General features: G+C 43.1%; 1 protein-coding gene across 3 annotated transcripts in view; it reads left to right on the forward strand.

Moving 5' to 3' along the window:
- The window catches only part of LOC135518027 (matrix metalloproteinase-17-like), a 113,241-nt gene extending 95,335 nt beyond the window's left edge, over positions 1-17,906 (forward strand). For all 3 annotated transcript variants that reach the window (XM_064942852.1, XM_064942851.1, XM_064942853.1), the window contains 5 exons: positions 3,569-3,671; positions 5,568-5,650; positions 8,629-8,781; positions 12,907-13,164; positions 16,743-17,906. In XM_064942852.1, the coding sequence (XP_064798924.1) occupies positions 3,569-3,671; positions 5,568-5,650; positions 8,629-8,781; positions 12,907-13,164; positions 16,743-17,071 (926 nt within the window). In that variant the 3' untranslated portion in view covers positions 17,072-17,906. The remainder of the gene's footprint in view (positions 1-3,568; positions 3,672-5,567; positions 5,651-8,628; positions 8,782-12,906; positions 13,165-16,742) is intronic.
- Positions 17,907-26,087: the final 8,181 nt, after the last annotated feature.

Here is a 26,087-nt window from a genome sequence, read left to right on the forward strand (position 1 = left end):
CATAACACCTTGAGTACCAGTACCACAGTCAGTCCAGCAACACTCAGTAAGAGTATTAGTAACCTCACAAGTTAAATTGCTATTGATAATAGCAACATAGGAGTCACTCAGAGTGCAACACGGGGAAGGGAATCTCCATTGCACTCTTCCAATGGTTACACACGCCACTAATAAAAAGAACCCTCCGTTCAGGAGAAAAGTTATTAGGCAATGAACCTATCATGAACCACGATCACACCACGTACTACTGGTCTAATACTTAGAGTACATCCGTCATGAGGTTAGCTCCTCTGTGGATAACATAGCTATGAAGTAGACTTCTTCATACCTACCGCCACTACAATAGTGGAAGATAGTGACTGATAGTAAAACCTCAACACCAATTCTGACTGACCTCCAGGTATTGACCTGAAAATTACCCGACTACGTCAGACTCATTCTGAACAAGTTGTAATCTGCCAGGATACTTGGTTTCCTTCCCTTGACATGTGTGCTTGCATAAGCATAAACGCACTTGCATAACGAAACATCCAATTAGGATTTATGCTAGGATCACTTAAGGGTCCGAGCAAAATACCAGCCTTAGTAAAGTTGAACATTTATTTTGAGGCCTTTAACTCTACCGCTACCGTACTCTCCAGTTTTCTCCTCAGAAGTCCATAGGTCATCCCTGTAGACTGCCCAAAACTAGTGCCTTACAGCTATAGACTTAACATATAGTTAGCAACTTAGAATAGTACCCTAAGCAACACCCCTCAAATTAGGAAAGCCCTAGATATGACATTAGACAATGCCATGATAGGGTCATTTTGCCAAGACCATGGACGTAGATGGAATTACAGTCCAATTAGATGATTAAGGGGGCATAACTATATTTAGTTTTGTTTATGCTTTCATTCATTTTGTTTCATTTTCTTCGGCACGTAGAAAGTGACAGAGCCATAAACAACTTCAGTTAGTGCCACAACGCCGCTCATTTGGGAGGAAATGTAATGATATATTAAATGAGTGTGTGTGCGTTGTTAACATCTGCCTAAGTACCTGCCCAAATCTTCCAGTCTGGACGACCAGACGATGGGTCCGGAATGGCGATCCCAATCCGGACATCCACTGCCCAGCCATGGAGCAGACTTCTTCATTTGCAGACACCCTACCCGGGTCGACCACACCAGAGGGGGGACTGCAACAGCGATCACCAATTGGACATCTGCTGCCCAGCCATGGAGCGGAAACCCTACCCGGGTCGACCACCAGATGGAGACCACAACGATGGTCCACAACCAGGACAACCCACGGTCATTTTTATGTTGGTTTGCAACATGCAGGTTAATCGCAAGATTGAACCCAACATTGGGGGACTGTCATGACATTGGCCTGGGGGTAGGTTTATGACAGTCATAAATACCTCTTCCCCCCTTTTTCCTCTCTCTACCCTAATGATGTGGGTTAACATAGAGATTCTGGGAACATCAGAAGGTGGGGGGAAATGAACTATATTCTGGTAATCCGACCAATTGAACATATGAGGTGGTACTTAATGAATATGATGTCAGTTCGGTTGTCATCTGAGACATTCTCATCGATGATAGGATGACATAAACTCTACAGTGGAAAGTCTACACATCAGAGTAATCAGATTCACATGGAATTGTTGTTTAATTTAAATGTTTCAATATAAAATTATTGGTGAAATGTTAAATGTAATTTTAGCATCCAAATGAGAGATTTGGATTTTCATAAGGTTAGGGCTCTGCTCAATCAGTGGCCCGCCCCTGTGAAGAGACATGGGTTATAAAACATTTCAGACACACCCTTCTCGCTCCACTATATAAAGCCTTGACGAAAATGTAACCTCCTGTTCCAAGTACGTGAGGTCTGCAGCCTCTGCATTAAAAGGATGAACATGTCAACTACAGAACTAAGCCAACCTCAGCGTGAGCTTTGGTTTGCGAATGGTATGAACTTTGAACTCTTATTCACTACAGAAGTGATTCCTCCTAGCCATTGAGTTAGCCACCGCAGCTGCAAACGCGGGCTAGGAAAGAACAGACAGAGTATCCCATCTACCACACAACGACATTACTACAACGTATCCATTTGACCACCAGAGACATTGTTCAAAGGACTCGGTTTGGCAACACGGCCTTCCATCTACCACCAACCTACCAAAGCGCAGCTCAGAGTAAATATTTATTGCATTTTCCTTTTCCAAATGGGCGGTAACTTAGAATGCATAAGATACTGTATTTATGATAGCACAGCTTCTCCCCTTGTCCCTCAGTCTTCCCGCTCTTTCACTCAAACCCAGCCCCTTTTCTTTTGTTTAACCAGCTGTCATATCTGTTCCGCCCACTAGGGACATTATCCTTTATGATGTAATTTGTAATCAAGGTATGATTCATTCTTTGTATATGTAATTCTGTGTGATTATTTAGTAAATAAATCATTAAACCCAATTTTGTATTGCTGATTCAACTTGTTAGCCAGGGTTCGTGAAGATAACCAATAATTTACAACTTTCAGATGAGACTGAATTAAGGTGACAATTAATATTGACTGCTATTGATTTAAAATATTACTAGGTCTTTAAGAGTTTATTCGGAAGATAACAGCTCTATAAATATTATTTTGTGATGCCCCAACTCTAGTTAATTACATTTACATGATTAGCTCAATCAGGTAATATTAATTACAGAGAAAGGATTTTATAGAATAGCATGTCATATCACTTAATCTGGCACAAATCAGAACACCTCCTGCCTAGCTACTCCTCTATGATTATTTTATACCCGTCCCTCCATACGCCTACCTCACTTATACTAGACATACATCAATGGACTGGCATTCTGCCATCCCTTCCATGTGCATATACTGTGCAGAAAATCCCAGTGGTACTGTATACATTAACTGTCTAATCTACAGGCGCAGACCTCCCCACCACCACCCCTCAAACCTCTCAATGCAAATGTCTCCTAGAATTACCCATGATTCCTAATGGGACGTGTCCGCCCATCCCTTAATGCATCATGGCGGTGTAGAGCAGGAAACCCAAGGCCTCGGCACAGGAAGCAGAATTGATTAGTTTGTTTGCAGTGATAATTGATTTAATTAATTATTAGCGGAGAGGTTGCTTTAATTGGTCATCCCTGTGGCACAGACCCTGCTTATCACTGTGTGCCATGCTACTGAGAGAGGGAGGAGACGAAGACGGATAGGTGAGTGGTGATGAGAAGAGAGGGAGGAAATGAAGACTGATAGGCGAGATGGGATAAGTGGCTGGGGGAGAAGGGAAGAGACTGGAGAGGTAACAGGCAAGGTAGGACAAAGAATAGAGAGAGGTAAAATAGAGGGAAAGGAAGGGATGGAGAGAGAGATGAGATAGGAGACAGGGAAAGGAAAGAGAGAGAGAGGTGAGATAGAGACAGGGAAAGGAAGGGAGAGAGAAAACATGTTGAATCATGCTGCCGCTGTAGAGTGGGGCTGTATGCTTGGAATGTGTGTATGTGAATGTGGGGTTGTGTGTCTCTAAGTTCAGTTGAATTGATCCTTGACCTCTCGTCCTTCCCAGGGGTGAGCGATTCAGTGTCACATACGGGCCAGCCAGATGACCCCTCCCAGACTGCTGACCCACCTGTACTACTGGACCTCCCTGAGAACAGATCTACTGTCCCGTGAGTCACACCCACACACACACACACACACACACATACACCTTAGCACTCCATATAATATATCTGCTGACACACATACACTCACCCACTCATATACACTCACCCACTCATATACACTCACCCATTCACATACACTCACCCACTCACATACACTCACCCACTCACCCACTCACATACACTCAGAGGCCAGTTTATTAGGTACTTCACCCCTTTCACGAAAATGGTTCACCCCTACAGACCCTGAGTCAGGTGGCTGTGGCTTGCTATATAAAGCAGGCAGACGAGCATCATTGAGGCATTCAGTTACTGTTTTATTGAACTATAGAATGGGCAAAACGAGTGACCTAAGTGACTTTGAGCGTGGTATGATCGTCAGTGCCAGGCGCGCCGGTTCCGGTATCTCGGAAACAGATGGCCTCCTAGGCTTTCACGCACGACAGTATCTAGGGTTTACAGAAAATGGTGTGACAAGCTAAAAACATCCAGTCAGCGTCAGTCCTGTTGGCAAAAACAGCTCGTTGATGAGAGGTCAAAGGAGAATGGCAAGAATTGTGCAAGCTAACAGACGGGCCACAAGCTGTAAAATAACTACGCAGATCGACAGTTGTGTGCAGAACAACATCTCGGAATGCACAACTCATCTATCCTTGTCACGGATGGGCTATTGCAGCAGACGACCACACCAGGTTCAGCTAAAAACAAAAATAAGTAGCTCCAGTGGATGATTGAGGAGTGGACGATTGAGCACTGGACGGTTGAGGAGTGGAAAAATATTGCCTGATCCGACAAATCACGGTTCCTGACGGAAGAGTTAGGATTTGGCGCAAGCAGCATGAGTCCATGCCCCCATCCTGCCTGATGTCAACTGTACAGGCTGGTGGTGTTGGTGCAGTGGGGAATGTCTTCCTGGCAGACATTAGGACTCTTAGGACTGTACCAATTGAGTAATGTTTCCACTCCCCGAATAATTTGGGCTGTTCTGGAGGCAAATGGGGCCTGACCCGGTACTAGATGGGTGTACCTAATAAACTGTCCACTGAGTGTATATCTACACACACCCATAATACACCCATTCTCTCTCCCTCTGTTTCCAGACTGTTCTGCAGTTCAGTGAGTTTGGACATTGTCACAATGCCGCAGAGAGAAATAACAGTCCTTGTTTCCAAGTGTGCTCAGTATTAAATTTGTATGTTTATACCACACCACGTCGCCAGTGTTCACACACCAGACTACACAGCACTCAACAGCAAGTGTCAGAACAGAATCCCTGAGAAAATAATAGATTTTCATACTTGACTGGTAGCAAGTGGATACTTTGTCCTCTTTTTTGTTATTTTTCCCCACTCCTCTCTGTAGCTTTCCCTTATAATTTCTCGTCCACTCCATCTTGCAGGATGATGTGTGGACAAGGTGGATTTAGCCTGACAAAGGTCACTAATATAGTCCTCTCTGCGCTCCTCTGTTAATACTCCCTGAATAGAGATCTTTGTTAATAAGGAGCTAGGCGAGTAGCGTCTCACAAAAGCAGCCCTGTTGTGGTAATTGCCTCGTCATTTGCAGCCCGGACACGTCAGGCGCTTAAAGTCAGTCATTAGCAGTGGGATAATGCATGTGAGGACCTCGGTCTCCTGCGTCAGGACGATAACATCTCCCCTGATGTTTGGCCTGTTTTTTTAAGTGACACACACACATACACTCAGTAGATAAACACACAAGCATAGTGTGCATGAGCGCTCTGCACACATAAACACAAACAGAGACACACACACAATGGTTTAAGATTGCAAGACACTGATTTAGACTGGTATAGTGACTGGGGATAGAGAAGTCGTTTGGTGTACATTCTGTTTTAGTTTCTTTAATTAATTCCCCCCCCTCTCTCTCTTCCCCTCTTAGGCCAGCACGAGATTCCCCTGACAGGTGCACCAGTCACTTTGATGCAGTGGCCCAGATTCGCGGGGAGGCCTTCTTTTTTAAAGGTACAGAGATGGGCCAGAGGGAGAGAGAACAGTTTGTGGCGTTGCCTGCGATCAATAAAAAAGGCAGCCAAGCATCTCTCTCAGAGTTCCACACACACCTTCACACTCAACAGACGGACAGATAGACAGACCCTGGAGGGGCCCATGGTCCCATGTTGACTGTAAAATTATATTGTTTGAATTGAGGAGATTCTTAATTAACATATGTTAACCTCAAGAGATCTCCATGGTAATATAAAAAGTTTTATTTGGTCTGTATGTTATGGACGATGTTAATAGCTTGTAGAGCTGCAGATGAAAAAGTATTATACAACGGGTGGGTCTAATCCTGAATGGTGATTGGTTAATACCAACAGCAGAAATTTGTTTAAACATTGCTGTCTGTCTCCGACATTTGCAACATTTTTTCAATATGCAAATTCAATCTCCAGCTATCCCATAGTAATGAACTTGTCGGGAGTCGGGATGAGACAGAAAGGCAGGCAACTTTTCTCAGCCATTCGAAATCATGAATCAGCATCATTTTTATGGATATATACAAAGAACTATCAATAGAAAACAGGCCAAATGAAACAAAGTGCAGCTTCAGTTTGTTGTCTTTCCAGCTTCAGTTTGAAGTGATTGTGTTAGCTTTATTGTTGACTAGCTCCTCTGAACAACTGTGTCCCGACGAGAGAGCACATTTTCTCCGCCAGGTGAAATCGTGCATCATTAGCTCATTGTTATGGATGTATCCAAATAAATGTCACTAGAAAACAGCTTAAACAAACGCAAATGTAGCTACTTTGCTGTTATTCTGGCTGCAATGTTTGACGTGACTGTAAGTTAGCTGTAGTTGGCTAGCTAGCAAGCAAGGGACAAGAACGTTGTCAGGCAGTATGGCAATGAAACATTTAGAACAACGACTGGGTCGCGTCCAGAGATACAGAACAAAAAGACTGAACGACTGGGTCACGTCTCTGGCAACGGAACCTATACAATGAATGACCAGCTGGCTTGGGTAGCAACCCTAGATTTGTGTCAGGACTATATCTTGTGGAAGGATGAAAGTATGAATACATTTATCAAAATAACATTTTTTATGAAAATATGTCAATCACTATTTGAATATGTTGGTCATACGTTCTATAAAAGTGATAATGACATTGAAACCAGTGTTTGGAGGATATATCGGCACAGTTTGCTGGCCCTCAACTTTTTCTTGGGCCTAACAACACCCGTGCCAATAGATCCTCCAAACACCGGCTCCTCTGGCATTATCACTTAAATAATACAGAGGCTGTGACCCAACTCAGACAAACTTAGACTAAATTTGTCCAACACAGATACTGGAAGCCAGGCTGAATCTGCCTCTCTGTGTTCGCTTGGTTGGTTCAGCCAGTTGAGTGCCTAACCGGGTAAAATCTCCTCTGCGGCATCCACACATGTTTGTCCTGTGGACCATTTGAATATGGACAACAGCGTAAACAAGCACACTCACAAATAAACATTGACACACGGGATGTATACAAACACACACTTTTCACTAGCGCACACACATACAGTACACTCCCACACATTCACACAAACACTTACACAAACGCTTAATCAGGCCGCGGGGCCAGATGGATTACCAGGACGTGTACTTAGAGCATGAGCAGACCAAGTGGCAAGTGTCTTCACTGACATTTTCAACCTCTCCCTGACTAGTCTGTAATACCTACGTTTCAAGCAGACCACCATAGTCCCTGTGCCCATAAAAGCAAAGGTAACCTGCCTAAATGACTGCCGCCCCGTAGCACTCATTTCGGTAGCCATGAAGTGCTTTGAAAGGCTGGTCATGGCTCACATCAACACTATCCTCCCAGAAACGCTAGACCCACTCCAATTCGCATACTGCCGCAACAGATCCACAGATGACGCAATCTCAATCACCCTCCACACTGCCCTTTCCCACCTGGACAAAAGGAACACCTATGTGAGAATGCTGTTCATTGACTACAGCTCAGTGTTCAGCACCATAATGCCCACAAAGCTCATCACTAAGCTAAGGACCCTGGATGTCATAAGGTGATGACCAATTTGTAAGTCGCTCTGGATAAGAGCGTCTGCCAAATGACTTAAATGTAAATGTAAATGGAACTAAACACCTCCCTCTGCATCTGGATCCTGGACTTCCTGACTGGCCTCCCCCAGGTGGTGAGGGTAGGCAACAACACATCTGCAACGCTGATCCTCAACACGGGGGCTGCTCAGGGTTGTGTACTTAGTCCCCTCCTGTACTCACTGTTCACCCATGACTATATGGCCAAGCATGACTCCAACACCACCATTAAGTTTGCTGACGACACAACGGTGGTTGGCCTGATCACCGACAACCGACGAGATAGCCTATAGGGAGGAGGTTAGAGACCTGGCAGAGTGGTGCCAGGACAACAAGCTCTCCCTCAATGTGATCAAGAAACAGTAGCTGATTGTGCACCCCCCCCCCCCATTCATATCGACGGGGCTGTAGTGTAGTGTGTTGAGAGTTTCAAGTTCCTTGGTGTCTACATCGCCAACAAATTATCATGGTCCAAACACACCAAGACAGTCGTGAAGAGGGCACGACATCGCCTTTTCCCCCCAGGAGACTGAAAATATATGGCATGGGTCCCCAGATCCTCAAAACGTTTTACAGCTACTCCATCGAGAGCATCCTGACTGGTTGCATCACGCTACTACCCCCTGTATAGCGTCGTTATTGTTATTTTATTATGTTACTTTTTTTATTTTAGTTTTTACTTTTAGTTTATTTAGTAAATATTTTCTTAACTCTATTTTCTTAAAACTGCATTGTTGGTTAAGGGCTTGTTAGTAAGCATTTCACGGGCATTTCACCTGTTGTATTCGGCGCATGTGACAAATAAGATTTGATTTGAATAACTTTGTACCCGTCCTTCTTTACCTATTTACCTACATTTATTTTCTTCCTACTTTCTCTCTCTTCCTCCTCATAGGGAAGTATTTCTGGCGTCTGACGCGGGAGAAGCACCTGGTGTCTCTGCGTCCAGCTCAGATCCACAGGTTCTGGAGAGGCCTGCCTACCAACCTGGACAGTGTGGACGCTGTCTACGAGAGACCTGGGGACCACAAGATAGTCTTCTTCAAAGGTACCCGACCCAGAAACCCAACCATGGTTGTGGTGGTGGCGAGGTCAACCATACACCAACTATGTTACATCAACTATGAAAAGGAGTGTTGTGATGTAATTTAAAGGTTTTTGATTCGTCGAGGAGACTGTTATGACTATTATTTTGAAGTGTCAAGGCTGTTCAAATAAATGTGAAGGTGTTCTGAGAAAGATATGAAAAGAGGTCCATCAAGTGATGTGTCATTATGGGCTTTGAACGTTGTTAACGGTTTTATGGATGATACAGGGCTTAAAAATGCAATCAACCTTACAAAAGAACAAAAACAAGGACATCTCTCTTACACCTCTTGGTAAAAATGTTTCTTTCTCGGTCTGTATTTCAAGGTCAATTTAATATTTTCATCATAAAACACATGTATTTGTTATTTATTTTTTGAGCCTACGGCACCTGGTATTTCCAAGCGGTCTCCCGACCCAGTACTGACCAGGTCCGACCCTAAACAGGTGTGTTCAGGGTGGTATGGCCACAAGCGTATTTTTCTTACCCCGTTTTCTCCCTGAATTTGGTCCCTTGGCTCATCTCTGTAACTCTTCAATGGGCTCGGGAGATGCCAAGGTGTTTTCTGAAACATGACTCCCCTGGCCACCTATTTCTTATCACATTGCTCTCCAACCCGGATGTCAGCCGCACCAATGTGTCGGAGGAAACACCTTTCGACTGACGACCGGAGTCAGTGTACAGACGCCCGGCCCAGTCACAACATAATCCAGCCTCTCCAACAGAATCCAGGTAGAATCAGGAATTCCCCAGGGCAGCTATCTAGGCCACTTACTTTTTTCAAACTTTGAGTACAGCCAGTGTGTCTATGTATGCAGATGACTCAGCACTTCAGGTTGAAATGACTGCAACACTTAACAAAGAGCTGCAGTTAGTTTCAGAATTTGTGTCAAGGCATAATTAGTCCTACATATTTCAATTGGAAATATATTTGGAACAAATCATTCACTAAACCATAAACCTCAATTAAATCTTGTAATAAATAATGTGGAAATTGAGCAAGTTGAGGTGACTAAACTGCTTGGAGTAACCTTGGATTATAAACTGTCATGGTCAAAACATATTGATACAACAGTAGCTAAAAGGGAGAGAAGTCTGTCCGTAATAAAGCCCTGCTCTACCTTCTTAACAGCACTATCAACAAGGTAGGTCCTACAGGCCCTAGTTTTGTCACACCTGGACTACTGTTTAGTCGTGTGGTCAGGTGCTACAAAGAGGGACTTAGGAAAATTGCAATTGGCTCAGTACAGGGCAGCACGGCTGGCCCTTAAATGTACACCGAGAGCTAACATTAATAATATGCATGTAAATCTCTCCTGGCTCAAAGTGGAGGAGAGATTGACTTCATTTATATTTACATTTAAGTCATTTGGCAGACGCTCTTATCCAGAGCGACTTACAAATTGGTGAATTCACCTTATGACTTCCAGTGGAACAGCCACTTTACAATAGTGCATCTAAATCATTTAAGGGGGGGGGTGAGAAGGATTACTTTATCCTATCCTAGGTATTCCTTGAAGATGTGGGGTTTCAGGTGTCTCCGGAAGGTGGTGATTGACTCCGCTGTCCTGGCGTCGTGAGGGAGTTTGTTCCACCATTGGGGGCCAATACTTGTATTTGTGAGAGGTGTTGACATGTTGAAAACACAGAGTTGTATGTTTAAATGACTAGCACACAGCTCAGACACGCAGGCGCAGACTATGGGAGGCACACAGTACTACATAGAGCCATGACTCCATGGAACTCTATTCTACATCAGGTAACTGATAAAAGCAGTAGAATCAGATTTTAAAAACAGATACAAATACACCTTATGGAACAGCGGGGACTGTGAAGGAACACTAACATAGGCACAGAGACATGCACACACACACATGATAACCGACGCATTATACACACGTACACATGGATTTTATGTGGTAGTGGATTAGGGGCCTGAGAGCACACACTTAGTGTGTTGTGAAATCTGTTATGAATCCACTGTAATGTTTTTAAAATTGTGTAACTACCTTAATTTTGTCAGACCCCAGGAAGAGTCAGCAGTTAATGGGGATCCATAATAAATACAAATAAATACAAGGAGTTGCTAGAGCACGATGAGCCAAAGAAAGCACCACCGTCAAACCCTCCCTTATCCCGGATGGCCGATTGTGCGCCGTTCTATGGGGCTCCCTATCACGTCCGATCTGCGCCACCCAGAACCCTCAAAACACATTTAATCACTTTCATTTGGTTGAGTTATCAAATTAGTTGTTTTTTTCTTCGGTGTGGTGCTATTTTCACAAGTATGTGGTGAATGGCCCCTATCTTATGTTCAGAACCTTTGATTGGGCATTCATTGGGGTTTCACACATCTTTCACCCCTGAGTCATTCATGCGAGTGTTTTCTGTTAAATACCATGAGAACATTTTGTTTCGTCACCAATACATAAGATAATGTTAAGCTCACCTTTTAGTAATTTTAACTACCATTAAATCCAATAGCTAAAAATAAAATATACACATTTCAAAACTGAATAGTAGATTTCCATATAGAATTTGGCTATAACTTGACATACACTATTTTTTTTAAATAATTTGTATCCAATGGCAGGCTGTGAACATGTGGAGAAATGTCAGGCCCTGTGATAGACTAGCGCCCTGTCCAGATGGTGTACTTGTACATCAAACTGCCTTGCCTAACAGAAACAGGAGACAGGCTTCTGCTCCAATGAGTGTCGGTTTCATTATTCTTATGCAATACATACATAGGAAAAACCATGACAAATAGGGGTAATGTAAAGCAGTTGGCTGTTTTAAAAACATAGCACAGTGTTGTAGGACATTTCTTCCCCATGCAACATTGTCAAGATCACCTTTTCTATGTGACTTGTCAACTGATACAGAATCGCCTGTCTCTCTGCTTGAAATTCATCAGCTTACAGTGCAACAATGAAATTCAGATGAGTGGAATACTGTATATGCAAATCAAATATGAATTGTATTAGTCACATGCGCCGAATACAACAGGTGTAGACCTTACAGTGAAATGCTTACTTACGAGCCCCTAACCAACAATGCAGTTAAAAAAAATAAGGATAATAATAAGAAATAAAAATAACAAGTCATTAAAGAGCAGCAGTAAAATAACAATAGCGAAACTATATACATGGGGGTACCGGTACAGAGTCAATGTGCGGGGGCACCGGTTAGTTGAGATAATATGTACATATAGGTACAGTTATTAAAGTGACTATGCATAGATGATAACAACAGAGAGTAGCAGCGGTGTAAAAGAGGGAATGAGGGGCAATGCAAATAGTCTGGGTAACCATTTGATTAGATGTTCAGGAGTCTTGGGGTAGAAGCTGTTTAGAAGCCTCTTGGACCTAGACTTGGCGCTCCGGTACAGCTTGCCATGTGGTAGCAGAGAGAACAGTCTATGACTAGTGAGACTGGAGTCATTGACAATTTTTAGGGCCTTCTACAACCCAGGTAAATCAGTGCATTGTATAATACACTATAATTCCAAATGGTAGCACATGGTGGCTATTTCCACTTTGTCCTACTGAAGCATTCTGGCTGATGAAGAAGAATGGTTTTACCTTCCAAAACAAATTCATGTCAAATTGATACATTTATGAGGTGAAAATATATAATTTTACAGTGTTCAGTAGAATCAAACTATATACGTTAACTAGGCAATACATCATTGTGGTTCAGTAGTTATCAGTTTTGAGCAGTTTAATTACTGTAAGTGATAGTTTATTGTATTGTTAACAAATTACAAGAAAATCATATCAAAAGGTAAATATAGCATTTTGAAAAGCAGATACATGTACTTAGAAAGATTGATTTGGTGCAGTGAACAAGTGGTGCAGTGAACAAGTGACTTTGCGAATGTATTTAATGTATTCAGTCTATTGAAAATGTGCTTCGAGTTTTGAAACATGAGCCATTTTGATGACCTGTTTAGATTTTTGTGATTAGAGTTGTGAAGATGTACCACGTACTTCTGAAAATTGTACCAAAGTGATTTAAATAAAATGTAAACAACTTATCCAGTTAACTCTCGTTGATTGACGTTTCTTTGTCCCGCCTCCTCAGGACTAAAGTATTGGATATTCAAGGACAACAACGTGGAGGAGGGTTATCCTCGGCCAATCAGTGACTTTGGCCTGCCCATGGAGGGCGTGGACGCAGCCTTCGTGTGGCTCCACAACGACAAGACCTACTTCTTCAAGGACAACCACTACTGGCGCTATGATGACCATCTACGGCGTATGGATCTGGGCTACCCCAAAGACAGCACACTGTGGAAGGGGGTCCCGCCCCAACTAGACGACGCCATGCGATGGTCGGATGGTGAGTGTTAGACAAATGCAGACACACACACAGTTCCTCTGCGTCCACATCACCGAGGACTTGACATGAACTAACAACACCACCACTCTTGTCAAGGGGGCGCAACAGCGTCTCTACTTCCTAAGGCGGATGAAGAAATTCGGTCCTGGGTCCTCTCCAAATACTACCGCTGCACCATCGAGAGCGTCCTGACTGGTTGCATTGCGGCCTGGCATGGGAAATGCTCCATCCACGACCGCAAGGCACACCAGCGGGTGGTGAAGACGGCCCAGTACATCACTGGGAACATGCTCCCGCCATCGGAACAGTGAGGAAAGGACTTTGCATCATCAAGGACCCACACACCCCAGTCATGAGCTGTTCACTCCCTTACCGTCGGGCAGACACTTGAACTGGACTGACCACCTGCACTGATTCTCCGCATCTTAGCACACATACACTCACTCATGCAGACAGAAATATACACTCACTGGCCAGTTTATTAGGTACACCCATCTAGGACTGGGTCGGACCCCCCTTTACCTTCAGAACAGCCTGAATTCTTTGAGGCATTCTACTGAAATTTTCCACAAGGATGTTGGTCCATGCTGAAGCGATGGTATCACTCAGTTTCTGCAGATTGGACGGCGGTGCATTCATGCTGTGAACAGCCTGTTCTCTCATCCCAAAAATGCTCTATTGGGTTGATGTCTGAGGACTGCACGGGCCACACAAGTAAGCTGAGCTCGCTGTCATGTTCTAGGCAATATTTTTCCACTCCTCAATTGTACATTGTTGGTGATTGCATGCCCACTGAAGCCGCTTCTTCTTGTTTTTAGCTGATGAGAGTGGAAACCAGTGTGATCGTCTTCTACAATAGCCCATCCATGACAAGGATCAACGAGTTGTGTGTTCAGAGATGCCGTTCTGCACACCACTGTTGTATTGCACTGTTTATTTGTCTGTTTGTGTCTCACCTTTTCACTTACACAATTCTTGCCATTCTCCTTTAACCTCTCTCATCAACGAGCTGTTTTCGGCAACAAGACTTCAACTGAATGGATGTTTTTTGTTTCTCACACCATTCTTGGTAAACTGTCGTGCGTAAAAATCCCAGAAGGGCAGACGCTTCTGAGATATTGGCTCCGGCGCGCCTGGCACTGACGATCATACCACGCTCAAAGACGTTTAGGTCATTCGTTTTGCCCATTCTAACGTTCAATCGAACAGTAACTGAATGCCTCTGCCTGTCTGCCTGCTTTATATAGCAAGCCGTGGCCACGTGAATCACTGTACGCAAGAGCGATCCATTTTTGTGAACAGGGTGCCTAATAAATTGTACCTAATAAATTGGTCACTGATTTTACATTCATGCTACACTCGTCACAGCTGCTTCTACCAGACTTATTATAGTGCTCAGTTTATACACTGCCTCCCATCCCCCTCTTCCCCAATACATGTGTAAATATTGGACTATACATTGTGCCTTCCTCTACTATACTTATGATAAAACAATTATTTTATTCTACTACTTTTCTATTCTTAACTTTTATTATTTATTATTGTCGACAAGGAACCTGCAAGTAAGCATTTCATTGGATGATGTCTACCGTACAAATCCCGTATGACTAATAAAACTGCTGAGGGGAGGACGGCTCATAATAATGGCCGGAACGGAGCAAATAGAATGGCATCAAACACATGGAAACCATGGAAACCATGCGTTTGATCTATTTGATACCATTCCATTAATTCCACTCCAATCTTTACCACGAGCCCGTCCTCCCCAACAAAGGTGCCACCAACCTCTTGTGACACACACACACACACATCAACAAGCTAAACATTCACATACTGTATACTCTCACATACACACTCCATATACACACGACACTCACTTCTAAACACTCACACAATACAAGCTAAATACTTACATACAGTACTGCACTAAAACAAAAATAACAAGCGTTTGTCAAAAAGAATGCAAAAAGAATGGAGTACCTCCCTGTATTTTATTCATGCTTGCCCTTAGGGTACTGACAGAAGGTTTAGTTCCATATCCACTATATTAGCCCACACTGGATACTTTTTCTCTACACACCCTCCTGCTTATAATATAATAATAATAAATGCTATTTAGCAGACGCTTTTATCCAGAGCGACTTACAGTCATGTGTGCATACATTTTATGTATGGGTGGATTTGAACCTATTATCCCGGCATTGCAAACACCATGCTCTACCAACTGAGATACAAAAGACCAGGGCCCGTAGGGCTCTGCTCTGGTCAGAAGTAATGCATAATAGGGTGTCATTTGGGACAACCATAGTGTTTGGGTGAATGGGGCTGGCTGGTCCAGGAAGGAGAGCGAAAGTAGCTGAGCTGAGTCTGTGTTTTCATTGTTGGGTCGTCATGGCAGCGGGCGCCTGCAGCTGGGATGTGTGTGTGTGTGTGTGTGTGTGTGTGTGTGTGTGTGTGTGTGTGTGTGTGTGTGTGTGTGTGTGTGTGTGTGTATGTGTGTGTGTGTGTGTGTGTGTGTGTGTGTGTGTGTGTGTGTGTGTGTGTGTGTGTGTGTGTGTGTGTGTGTGTGTGTGTGTGTGTGTGTGTGTGTGTGTGTGTGCGCGTGTGTGTGTGTGTGCAAGAGAGCAGGATGGTGCTAGGGCATCATGTCTCGGCTCATGCACAGCATTCTCAGCAGTGAGCTCCTTATTCATGCCTATCTCAGAGTCAGACCCTTAATCATGGAGGGCCAGTCTACCTGCAATTAAAGTACATTCACCGCCTTAAACATTGGGAAATATTTACATAAATCATATCACACCAAAGCACACATGCATTATACTCACCTCTCCATCTGTTTCATACAAACTCAAGCCCACACACACACAAACAAACAGTCAAGCCTTCACTGTAGCTTCGTAGTACACACTCATATCAAATAGCTTATCAAAATTCTTCAGTAAAGGCATTACACACACACAAACATGGCACGAGCCCAGTCTTCACATGACCGCTACCCTCATTCAGGGTCTGGGCTCTTTACCACTTCCAGCTCCAAGGTCCTGCTCAGAGCTGATTAATGTGTGTGTGTAAGCACAAGCCAAGTATAAAATCAAGAGTCCCCACACAGCCTGAGCTACCAGAGTGGAAGCACACACTCATACACACACACAGACCTGTGGACCTAGGAACTGGAAGCACGTCAGAGAGCTCTCTCTCCAGGCCTATTCCATCACCTCAGGAAGAGAGAGAGCTGTGGCGACAGGGATGGAGAGAGAAGGAGAGATAGTGCTAGGGAGGATGAGAGCAAGGGAGGGAGGGAGAGTGAGGGAGAGAAAGCGGCTGGGAAGGAGGAGACAGATAGATAGGAAGGGATGGCGAGAAGGGGAAAGACAGAGATAAGGGAGGGAAAAAATGACATGCGAGAGAGGGAGAGTTTATTTTGTGTAAAAAACGAACTGGTGGATAGAGAGAGCAGCCTGATAGGAAAACAGTGTGACAGAATCAAGCGACATTGATGTATTACCATAGCAATAGCAATCATCATCACAGTCCCCTTGTAATCCTCATGCAGCCTCTGTTTTCTTCCTCTCCTTCAGATTCCTCATACTTCTTCAAGGGGAAGGAGTACTGGCGCGTGGTTGGCAGTGATATGGAGGTGGAGGCTGGGTACCCACGGCCCATAGGAAAGGATTGGCTGGTGTGCACAGAGATGCAGTCGGACTCCCCAGCCACAGAGGCCAATAACACAGCTAACACGCGGCTACATGGGCAGCACCACGCCGACCATGCCGAAAATGGCTACGAGGTATGCTCCTGCACTTCTGACTCTGCTTTACCCCTGGGAGCCAGGCCCTCACCCTCCCCCCTCTGGCTGCTCACCCCTCTCTTGACTCTCTCAGTGGTACAATCCTACGTCCCTCTATGATGGCAGTAGAGGTGAGCAGCCTCACTCTGTGACATGAAGTACAGCAGCCAATCTGATGAGAGTGGGGAAGTGGCTTAAGGGGTACTGTCAGACCAGCTCCACCGTCCGACAAAACGATGACTGGAGGAATTAGCTGTTATTGTTATTATTATCTTAATTGGGATCCTCAGTGTTTATTTGTTTTTTTTTGTGTTTTTGTTATTTATTATATTCAATGGATCAACTTGCTTTTAAACTATTTATGTTAAAATTATGATATTGGATTGAATTAGAAATGTGATAACATGACAAATGGAAATAGTTTGTCAATTTGATTATAGTTATGATACGTTCACAGCAAATTAGTTCCTCTGTGACTAAGCAGTCTAGCAAGAGAGTGGTACTCTGGGATGCCGCACGCCCTGTCCCCTTGTTCCTGCAATCACTATAAGTGCTTTAAGAACCCTCGCACATACACAGACCACTCCATGTGCAGTTTCTATGGACTGAGCTAGCTGGGAAATAATGTTCTGTGTCTGCTCACTCGCTCAAATGGTCTGGTCTGGCCGGATGGACACTACGCTCTCATTGGACAGCTTGCTCTCTCACTGACTTTTTAATGTCAAGACTATCTGGATGGAATGGACACTACTTCCTGTAATGACACTGACTGTCCTTCCTTGACTGCACTCACGTGCCCTTTTGTGACCTTTGCACCTGTATCTTTCTTTTTTTTCCTCAGCTCAGTAACAGTAGCACCTCCTGCCGTTATCAGAGAGGGTAACCTGTTAGTATTGATTATTAGGACGTATTTTTGTAATAAACACAGAGGGATTGTGGTTGAGCCCTACTCTGGGATGTGCATGATGTGGTTTTCATAATGCCTTGGTCTTGTCTGGTCTGGTCAGTGGTCACCACAGCGATCAGCGGTCAATAATAACCAACAGTCACCCAGGGACACCGTTCTCCTTCTCCAGGGGACATCTCTCCTACCATGAACTTTCTCTAAGGATAGGGGGGGGTGCCTGGGTGCAGGGCAGTGACAGGACATGGATATCCACCAGAGACCTGCCTGCTTAGAGGAGTGCACCCACTCACTACACAACTGGATTTATTAATATTACTAAGATATATTTACTTACAGTCTATATATATATATATATATATATATATATATATATATATTGAATATAAATTTAACTTTTCAGCTCAAATATATCTGTATATATTTGTATATATTTGAAAATATATCTGTATATATATATATATATATATATATATATATATATATATATATATTGATATATTTGAGCTGAAAAGTTCAATGGCAGTTGCCCAAAAACAACATGTACATTTTAAGCCATCTTTTCTAAGATGAAATATTTTTGTAGGAAAATAAAGAGGGGGTAATAGAGAGAGTGTGTGCTGGGTTGTGTAATGATTTTGTGTCACAGGGAGCCCAGGTGGAACAGGGAGAGGAGGACACGCAACAGCTGCAGTCACAGGCTGGCAGCTACTTTCTGGTTTGAGTTGTTGGAAGCCATGTTTCCCATGTACAGGCAGGTTATTGTTTCCTCGCTCCAAAACCATGCTAATCAAGATGTGCTCTCCTGGTAATAAGACATCTTCTTCTACATGCATTCCTTGTTTCAGATCTGTTTATTCAGGATTATGTGTATACATAATATATTATGCGTATGTATGTTTTGTCATAGGAATCAGTGACTTCTGAGAGGAAGACTGAACAATGTTGACTTAGTAAATAGACATTCACAGCGATGGAGGCAGACGTTTTAATCAAGAGAGACATTTAGAAAATATGCAAATTTTCTCAAACACTAAATATATAACCTGCACAAAAATATAAACGCAACATGCAAGAATTTACAATTTCAAAGACTTTACTTAGTTACAGTTCTTACAAGAAAATCAGTCTATTAAAATAAATTCAATAGGCTCTAATCTATGGATTTCACATGACTGGGAATACAGATATGTATCTGTTGGTCACAGATACGTTAAAAAAAGTATCAGAAAACCCATCAGTATCTGGTGTGATCACAATTTGCCTCGTGTTGCATGGCACATCTTCTTCATATAGAGCTGATCAGGCTGTTGATTATGGTATGTGGAATGTTGTCCCACTCCTCTTAAATGGCTGTGCGAAGTTGTTGGATATTGGCGGGAACTGGAACACGCTGTCATCCACGTTGATCCAGAGCATCCCAAACATGCACAATGGGTGACATGTCTGGTGAGTAAGCAGGCCATGGAAGAACTGGAACATTTTTAGCTTCCAGGAATTGTGTATAGATCCTTGCGACATGAGGACGGCATTATCATGCTGAAACAAGGTGATGATGACAGATGAATGGATGACAATAGAGTCCCAGTGGAGGTGTCATAATACCCATAAAACCTAGTGGTCAAACAGGGAAATGGTTCCAATCGTTCTTCCACTATTTTAGAAACACTTAAATGAAGGGCTGTGTTTGATCTATGCTTGTATAATGTACAAATATGTATTTTACATTTATAAGGAAGGTAAAATCTTATAGTTAGTTGTTTTATAAATTGAATATACAATTTATAAATATAATATAATATAGAAGAAATATGTCATTTCAAGCCTGATTCATACAGGTTTGTTGAATAGGAAATACATCATATAAAATATTTCATATTCTTATGTTTGTATCATATTTGTACTGTGTACTTGAGCTTGTGTCCTCAAAACTGACTACACCTTAGCAATTTATAATTATTTCTACCAGAAAGGTGAGATTTTTTCATTTCTTGGATTATGTATGACTATTTATTGTTTATGGTCCTCTCATGATAAAGAATTACTTTTGGGGATTACGTAATTACATTTTATTGTTTATGGTCCTCTCATGATAAAGAATTACTTTTGGGGATTACGTAATTACATTTTATTGTTTATGGCCCTATCATGATAAATAATTACTTTTGGGGATTACGTAATTACATTTTATTGTTTATGGCTCTATCATGATAAAGAATTACTTTTGGGGATTACGTAATTACATTTTAATGTTTATGGCCCTATCATGATAAAGAATTACTTTTGGGGATTACGTAATTACATTTCATTGTTTATGGCCCTCTCATGATAAAGAATTACTTTTGGGGATTACGTAATTACATTTTATTGTTTATGGCCCTATCATGATAAAGAATTACTTTGGGGATTACGTAATTACATTTTATTGTAAATGGCCCTCTCATGATAAAGAATTACTTTTGGGGATTCCGTAATTACATTTTATTGTTTATGGCTCTATCATGATAAAGAATTACTTTTGGGGATTACGTAATTACATTTTATTGTTTATGGCCCTATCATATGATAAAGAATTACTTTTGGGGATTTACGTAATTACATTTTCGATGACATTAAATTACGTTTAAGAGGTTAAGAAATGAGCAGTCAGAGAAAAGCAGCAGTGGGTGTGGTGTGTGTTTATTGCACTCCAGGGTCTGGATTTATGCTGTTTTGTAGTTAAATTTCGTTTTTTTTAAAGCCACTTAATCCATTAGAGCAGATTTTTTTTCCCTCCATGCCAAACTGGTGCTAATGAGTGCCCACAGGCCCAGGTAGGGAGATGGGCACGCTGCATTGGGTCTGACTCATTTCATGGGGAACACGAGCAGCACAATACCACTTCAAAATAAAGGATCCACAGAGGAGGAAGGGATAGGGCTGTTGCGGTGACCATATTACCAGCAGTCATGAGTCATGACCGCGGTAAAATTCCATGTGACTATTGAGTCACTGTAATCTCCTTTTATGCACTCTGGACATACATGCTTTAGTACCCAACTTGCCAACTACCATCAGGTCCTAATGGCCTGGTACCTAATGGCCTGGTACTCAGGGCTCTATTGTCCCTCTAACCACTCTGACATCAATGTACATGGAATCAAAAATCACATCAAACACACATCAAAACAGTAGTCCCATAGTACTTTTAAAACTCATCTTTCTAAGGTGAGCCGGGGCGGCAGGGTAGAAAATAGTGGTTAGAGCGTTGGACTAGTAACCGAAAGGTTGCAAGTTCGAATCCCCGAGCTGACAAGGTACAAATCTGTCGTTCTGCCCCTGAACAGGCAGTTAACCCACTGTTCCTAGGCCGTCATTGAAAATAAGAATTTGTTCTTAACTGACTTGCCTAGTAAAATAAAGGTTAAAAAAAAAAATTTAAAATTGAAAAACACCCATACACATATTAGAGCTTATTCATGTGCATAGGCTTATGAGCCAAAGCCCTCCCAAAAAACTGAATTAAAATCATGATTGTGCAATTATACAATAGCCAACATAACATCTCATATTACACATAAGGATTTAGTGAGGTCGGGCACTGATGTTGGTCGATTAGACCTGGCTTGCAGTCAGCGTTCCAATTCATCCCAAAGGTGTTCGATGGGGTTGCAGTCAACGCTTTGTGCAGGGCAGTCAAGTTATTCCACACCAATCTCAACAAACCATTTCTGTACGGCCCTCGCGTTGTGAACGGGCGCATTGTCATGCTGAAACAGGAAAAGGCCTTCCCCAAACTTTTGCCACAAAGTTGGAAGCACAGAATTGTCTAGAATGTTATTGTATGTTGTAGTGTTAAGATTTTCCTTCACTAGAACTATGAAAATCAGCTCCAGACCATTATTCCTCCACCACACTTTACAATGGGGGCTATGCATTGGGGCAGGTAGCGTTCTCCTGGCCACCGCCAAAGCCAGATTCGTCTGTTGGACGACCAGATGGTGAAGTGTGATTCATCACTTCAAAGAACACATTTCCACTGCTCCAGAGTGCAATGGAAGCAAGCTTACACCACTCTAGCCAAGGCTTGGCATTGTGCATGGTGATCTTAGGCTTGTATGCGGCTGCTCGGCCATGGAAACCTTAGCTTATTCATTCAAATCAGTCGAGAGGGGATTAAACATTAGCTAATGTTACATGTCAGTTACAGTACTAGCTCAGCACTGCGAATAAACACTAGTTTCGTTTTTTTCTGTTAAGTTAAACAGAAGTTACCTTGCCAGCTACATCAGCCAACTAAAGAGTAGCCAGTCTCTGCTCTGCTTGCTTTTACGACTCGGTGAAAGAGCGCAACACATACACATTGAACTATGCTGAGAAATAAGATTCTCCGGTCTGATGAAAGTGAGACTGAACTCTTTGGCCTGAATGCCAAGTGTCACGTCTGGAGTAAACCAGGCACCATCCCTACGGTGAAGCATGGTGGTGGCAGCATAATGCTGTGGGGATGTTTTTCAGCAGCAGGGACTGGGAGACTAGTCAGGATCGAGGGAAAGATGAACGGAGCTGCTCCAGAGCATTTAGGACCTCACACTAGGTGCAAAGGTTCACCTTCCAACAGTACAACAGCCCCAAGCACACAGCCAAGACAACGCAGGAGTGGCTTCATGGCAAGTCTCTGAATCACCTAGAGGGGCCCAGCCAGAGACCAGGCTTGAACCCAACCAAACATTTCTGGAGAGAAGAATGGGAGAAACTCCCCAAAAACAGGAGTGCCAAGCTTGTAGTGTCATACCCAAGAGGACTTGACGCTGTATTCACTGCCAAAGGTGCTTCAACAAAGTACTGAGTAAAGGGTCTGAAAGATTATTTAATTTTATGTAAATGTAAATCTGCTTTTGCCTTGTCATTATGGGGTATTGTGTGTAGATTGATGAGAAAAAACAACAACAATTTAATCCATTTTAGAATAAGGCTGTAACGTAACAGAATTTGGAAAAAGTCAAGGGGTCTGAATACTTTCCGTGTGCACTGTATGTTTTGATTTCTAAGACATTCTAAGGTTTGTATCATTTATAACTAAAGTTGACACTTTTACACTCAACATAGCCACTTCAAATTGTGCATTCTCACCTGTAATGGGAAAAATATAATTTCTATTTTATTCAGCTAAGTTAAATTATATTCTTCTTAGTATAAAATCATATAAAATAATGGCCCAAGACTTATAGGCATATCTTATCTACTAAATGAACAATCCTACAGCCTATGGCATGGAGCACAGCCAGATAACATACAGTAGGCCAACTCATATTCTGTCCTTCTGAAAAAAAAATGTTTTCCTATCATAATGTTTCTTTAGACCTGACTAAAATAAATAATGGATTTATTTTGATGGTGTATATTAAACGTATTTGTTCAACTTTTTTAAATGTAGATGTTCCAAAGGCACGCGTCAGCCTGGAGATGCTAAATGTATTTATGTTCATTAAAGGTCGAACACCCTGAGACCGGCAGTCTTTTGCATGACAATAACTAGCTGACAAAATGTCATGACCACCACAGCCCTAGGAAGGAACTTCATTATTGCCAGTCAGCTGCATTTAAAGCACAAACTTGAAGTCTAGAAGGGTCTTCTTACAGGGACAAATCTTATCAGGTTAAAAGAGAGGAAAAATTCAGGGAAGATCATAGCAAGTTGTTTCAACCAGAAAATGACGATCACAACGGGCCTCATCTCAGTGGATGGAGTTAACCTCTGGACAACCCTGCTACACTACACACAATCCTTATCACCTCCATGCACAGCTGTGCTCTTACCTGCAGGAGACACTGGGATCTAAGCTCAGACACTAGCAGCAGTGCCAGGTGTGCACTGTAGAACAGGTGTGTACTGTAGGTCAGGTTTGCACTGTAGGACTGGTGAGCACTGTAGGACCGATATGACGTGTGAGTGTGTGTAGGGTATGAGGTTGTGTGTGCATGTATGTGTCTAACCTGAGTGTTTGAGCTAACCTCAGTCCCTACTCAGCCAGAAGACCGCAAGTCTTTGGACCAAGCCTCAGACGGACCAGGTTTAACCAATCCATCACCCCCAGGGGCTCACAATGCCGCCCACATCCAAGACCAGAGAAAACGCTTACAGAGTGCAGCATCTGCTGGTATTGATAGCAATGACAGGAGGTGGTGTTGTAATGCTTACGGCAGGTTACACCACCTGCACTGAGGGGAGATTCTGGCATGAAAATTCCCCTCGGATGTGAGAACCGAACAACCACTGAATCTTAGTATTGTCTACATTGTATGCAATGTTATATACATGAGCCATTTGCCACTGCCCGCACTCATGCTGCATTTGTCAGTCTGATTTTAGATGGATATTTTGGCCTTGTTCCTCTGCTGATGGTATATTTGACACACAAGCACATCTTCTTTAATAACCCTTTCTGATGTCCTTCAGGCACTGTACAACAACTACATGTCACACATTCCACACATGACACATTGTTCACCACACTGACTATTGGAACAGTTAAAACCTTACACTGGCTGAAGTGCTCTGGCTCTCTAATCTCAATTTCTCAAGCCACCTGCTCCTCTACACCCAACCTGCCCTTTTTAACCTTTATTTAACTAGGCAAGTCTGTTAAGAACAAATTCTTATTTTTAATGACGGCCTAGGAAAAGTGGGTTAACTGCTTTGTCCAGGGGCAGAACAACAGATTTTTACCTTGTCAGCTCAGGGATTTGATGTTGCAACCTTTCGGTTACAAGTCCAACACTGTCACCCCAAGGCAGAGCCTAAAGAGGCTGCAGTGCTGCTGTCTGGGAGTTTATCGGGACAAGAATGGCATTGGCATGTATAGCAGTCGTTTTACGGGCTCCTAACCAATTATGTGTAACAGTATAACTTTAAACCGTCCCCTCGCCCATACCCGGGCGCGAACCAGGGACCCTCTGCACACATCAACAACAGTCACCCTCGAAGCGTCGTTACCCATCGCTCCACAAAAACAGCGGCCCTTGCAGAGCAAGGGGAACTACTACTTCAAGGTCTCAGAGCAAGTGACGTCACCGATTGAAATGCTATTCAGCGCACAAACCCGAACTAAGCTAGCCGTTTCACGTCCGTTACATATGCAAAAAATAATTACGCTGATCTTAGCTTTTTTTTGTACATAGTCTTTCCGCCATAATTTCCTATGACCGAAAATAACTTCTGGACATCAGAATAGTGTTCACTAACCTCAATTTGGATGAAGAATTCTACTTCAATGATCCGGGACCAGGCACTAATCCCAGACACTAGGAAAAGAGGAAAAGACGACAAAATTGAGACCGACGTGGGGCAATCTGATGAAACTACAAAATAGAGACAGACGTGGGGCAATCTGATGAAACTACAAAATAGAGCCCAACGTGGGGCAATCTGATGAAACTACAAGATAGAGCCCAACGTGGGGCAATCTGATGAAACTACAAAATAGAGCCCAACGTGGGGCAATCTGATGAAACTACAAAATAGAGCCCGACGTGGGGCAATCTGATGAAACTACAAAATAGAGACCGACGTGGGGCAATCTGATGAAACTACAAAATAGAGACAGACGTGGGGCAATCTGATGAAACTACGAAATAGAGACCGACGTGGGGCAATCTGATGAAACTACGAAATAGAGACCGACATGGGGCAATCTGATGAAACTACAAAATAGAGACCGACGTGGGGCAATCTGATGAAACTACAAAATAGAGCCCAATGTGGGGCAATCTGATGAAACTACGAAATAGAGACCGACGTGGGGCAATCTGATGAAACTACAAAATAGAGACCGACGTGGGGCAATCTGATGAAACTACAAAATAGAGACCGACGTGGGGCAATCTGATGAAACTACGAAATAGAGACCGACGTGGGGCAATCTGATGAAACGACAGCGGCAAGTGAATAAACCGCCTCGATCCCCCCGACCCCCCGTCTCAGCCTCCAGTATCTATGTTACAGTAGTCTATGTGCCGGGGGGCTCCTGTCTCATCTGGTGAAATTCTCCTGTCTTATCTGGTGTCCTGTGTGAACTTAAGCATGCTCCCTCTAATTCTCTCTCTCTCTCCCTCCTTTCCCGGAGGACCTGAGCCCTAGGACCATGCCTCAGGACAACCTGGACTGATGGCTCCTGGCTGTCCCCAGTCCACCTGGTCATGCTGCTGCTCCAGTTTCAACTGCTCTGCCTGACCCCCCCCCCCCCTCTCTCT

The sequence above is a fragment of the Oncorhynchus masou genome, chromosome 28 (genome assembly GCF_036934945.1).
Source record: "Oncorhynchus masou masou isolate Uvic2021 chromosome 28, UVic_Omas_1.1, whole genome shotgun sequence".
Taxonomy (NCBI): Eukaryota; Metazoa; Chordata; class Actinopteri; order Salmoniformes; family Salmonidae; genus Oncorhynchus; species Oncorhynchus masou.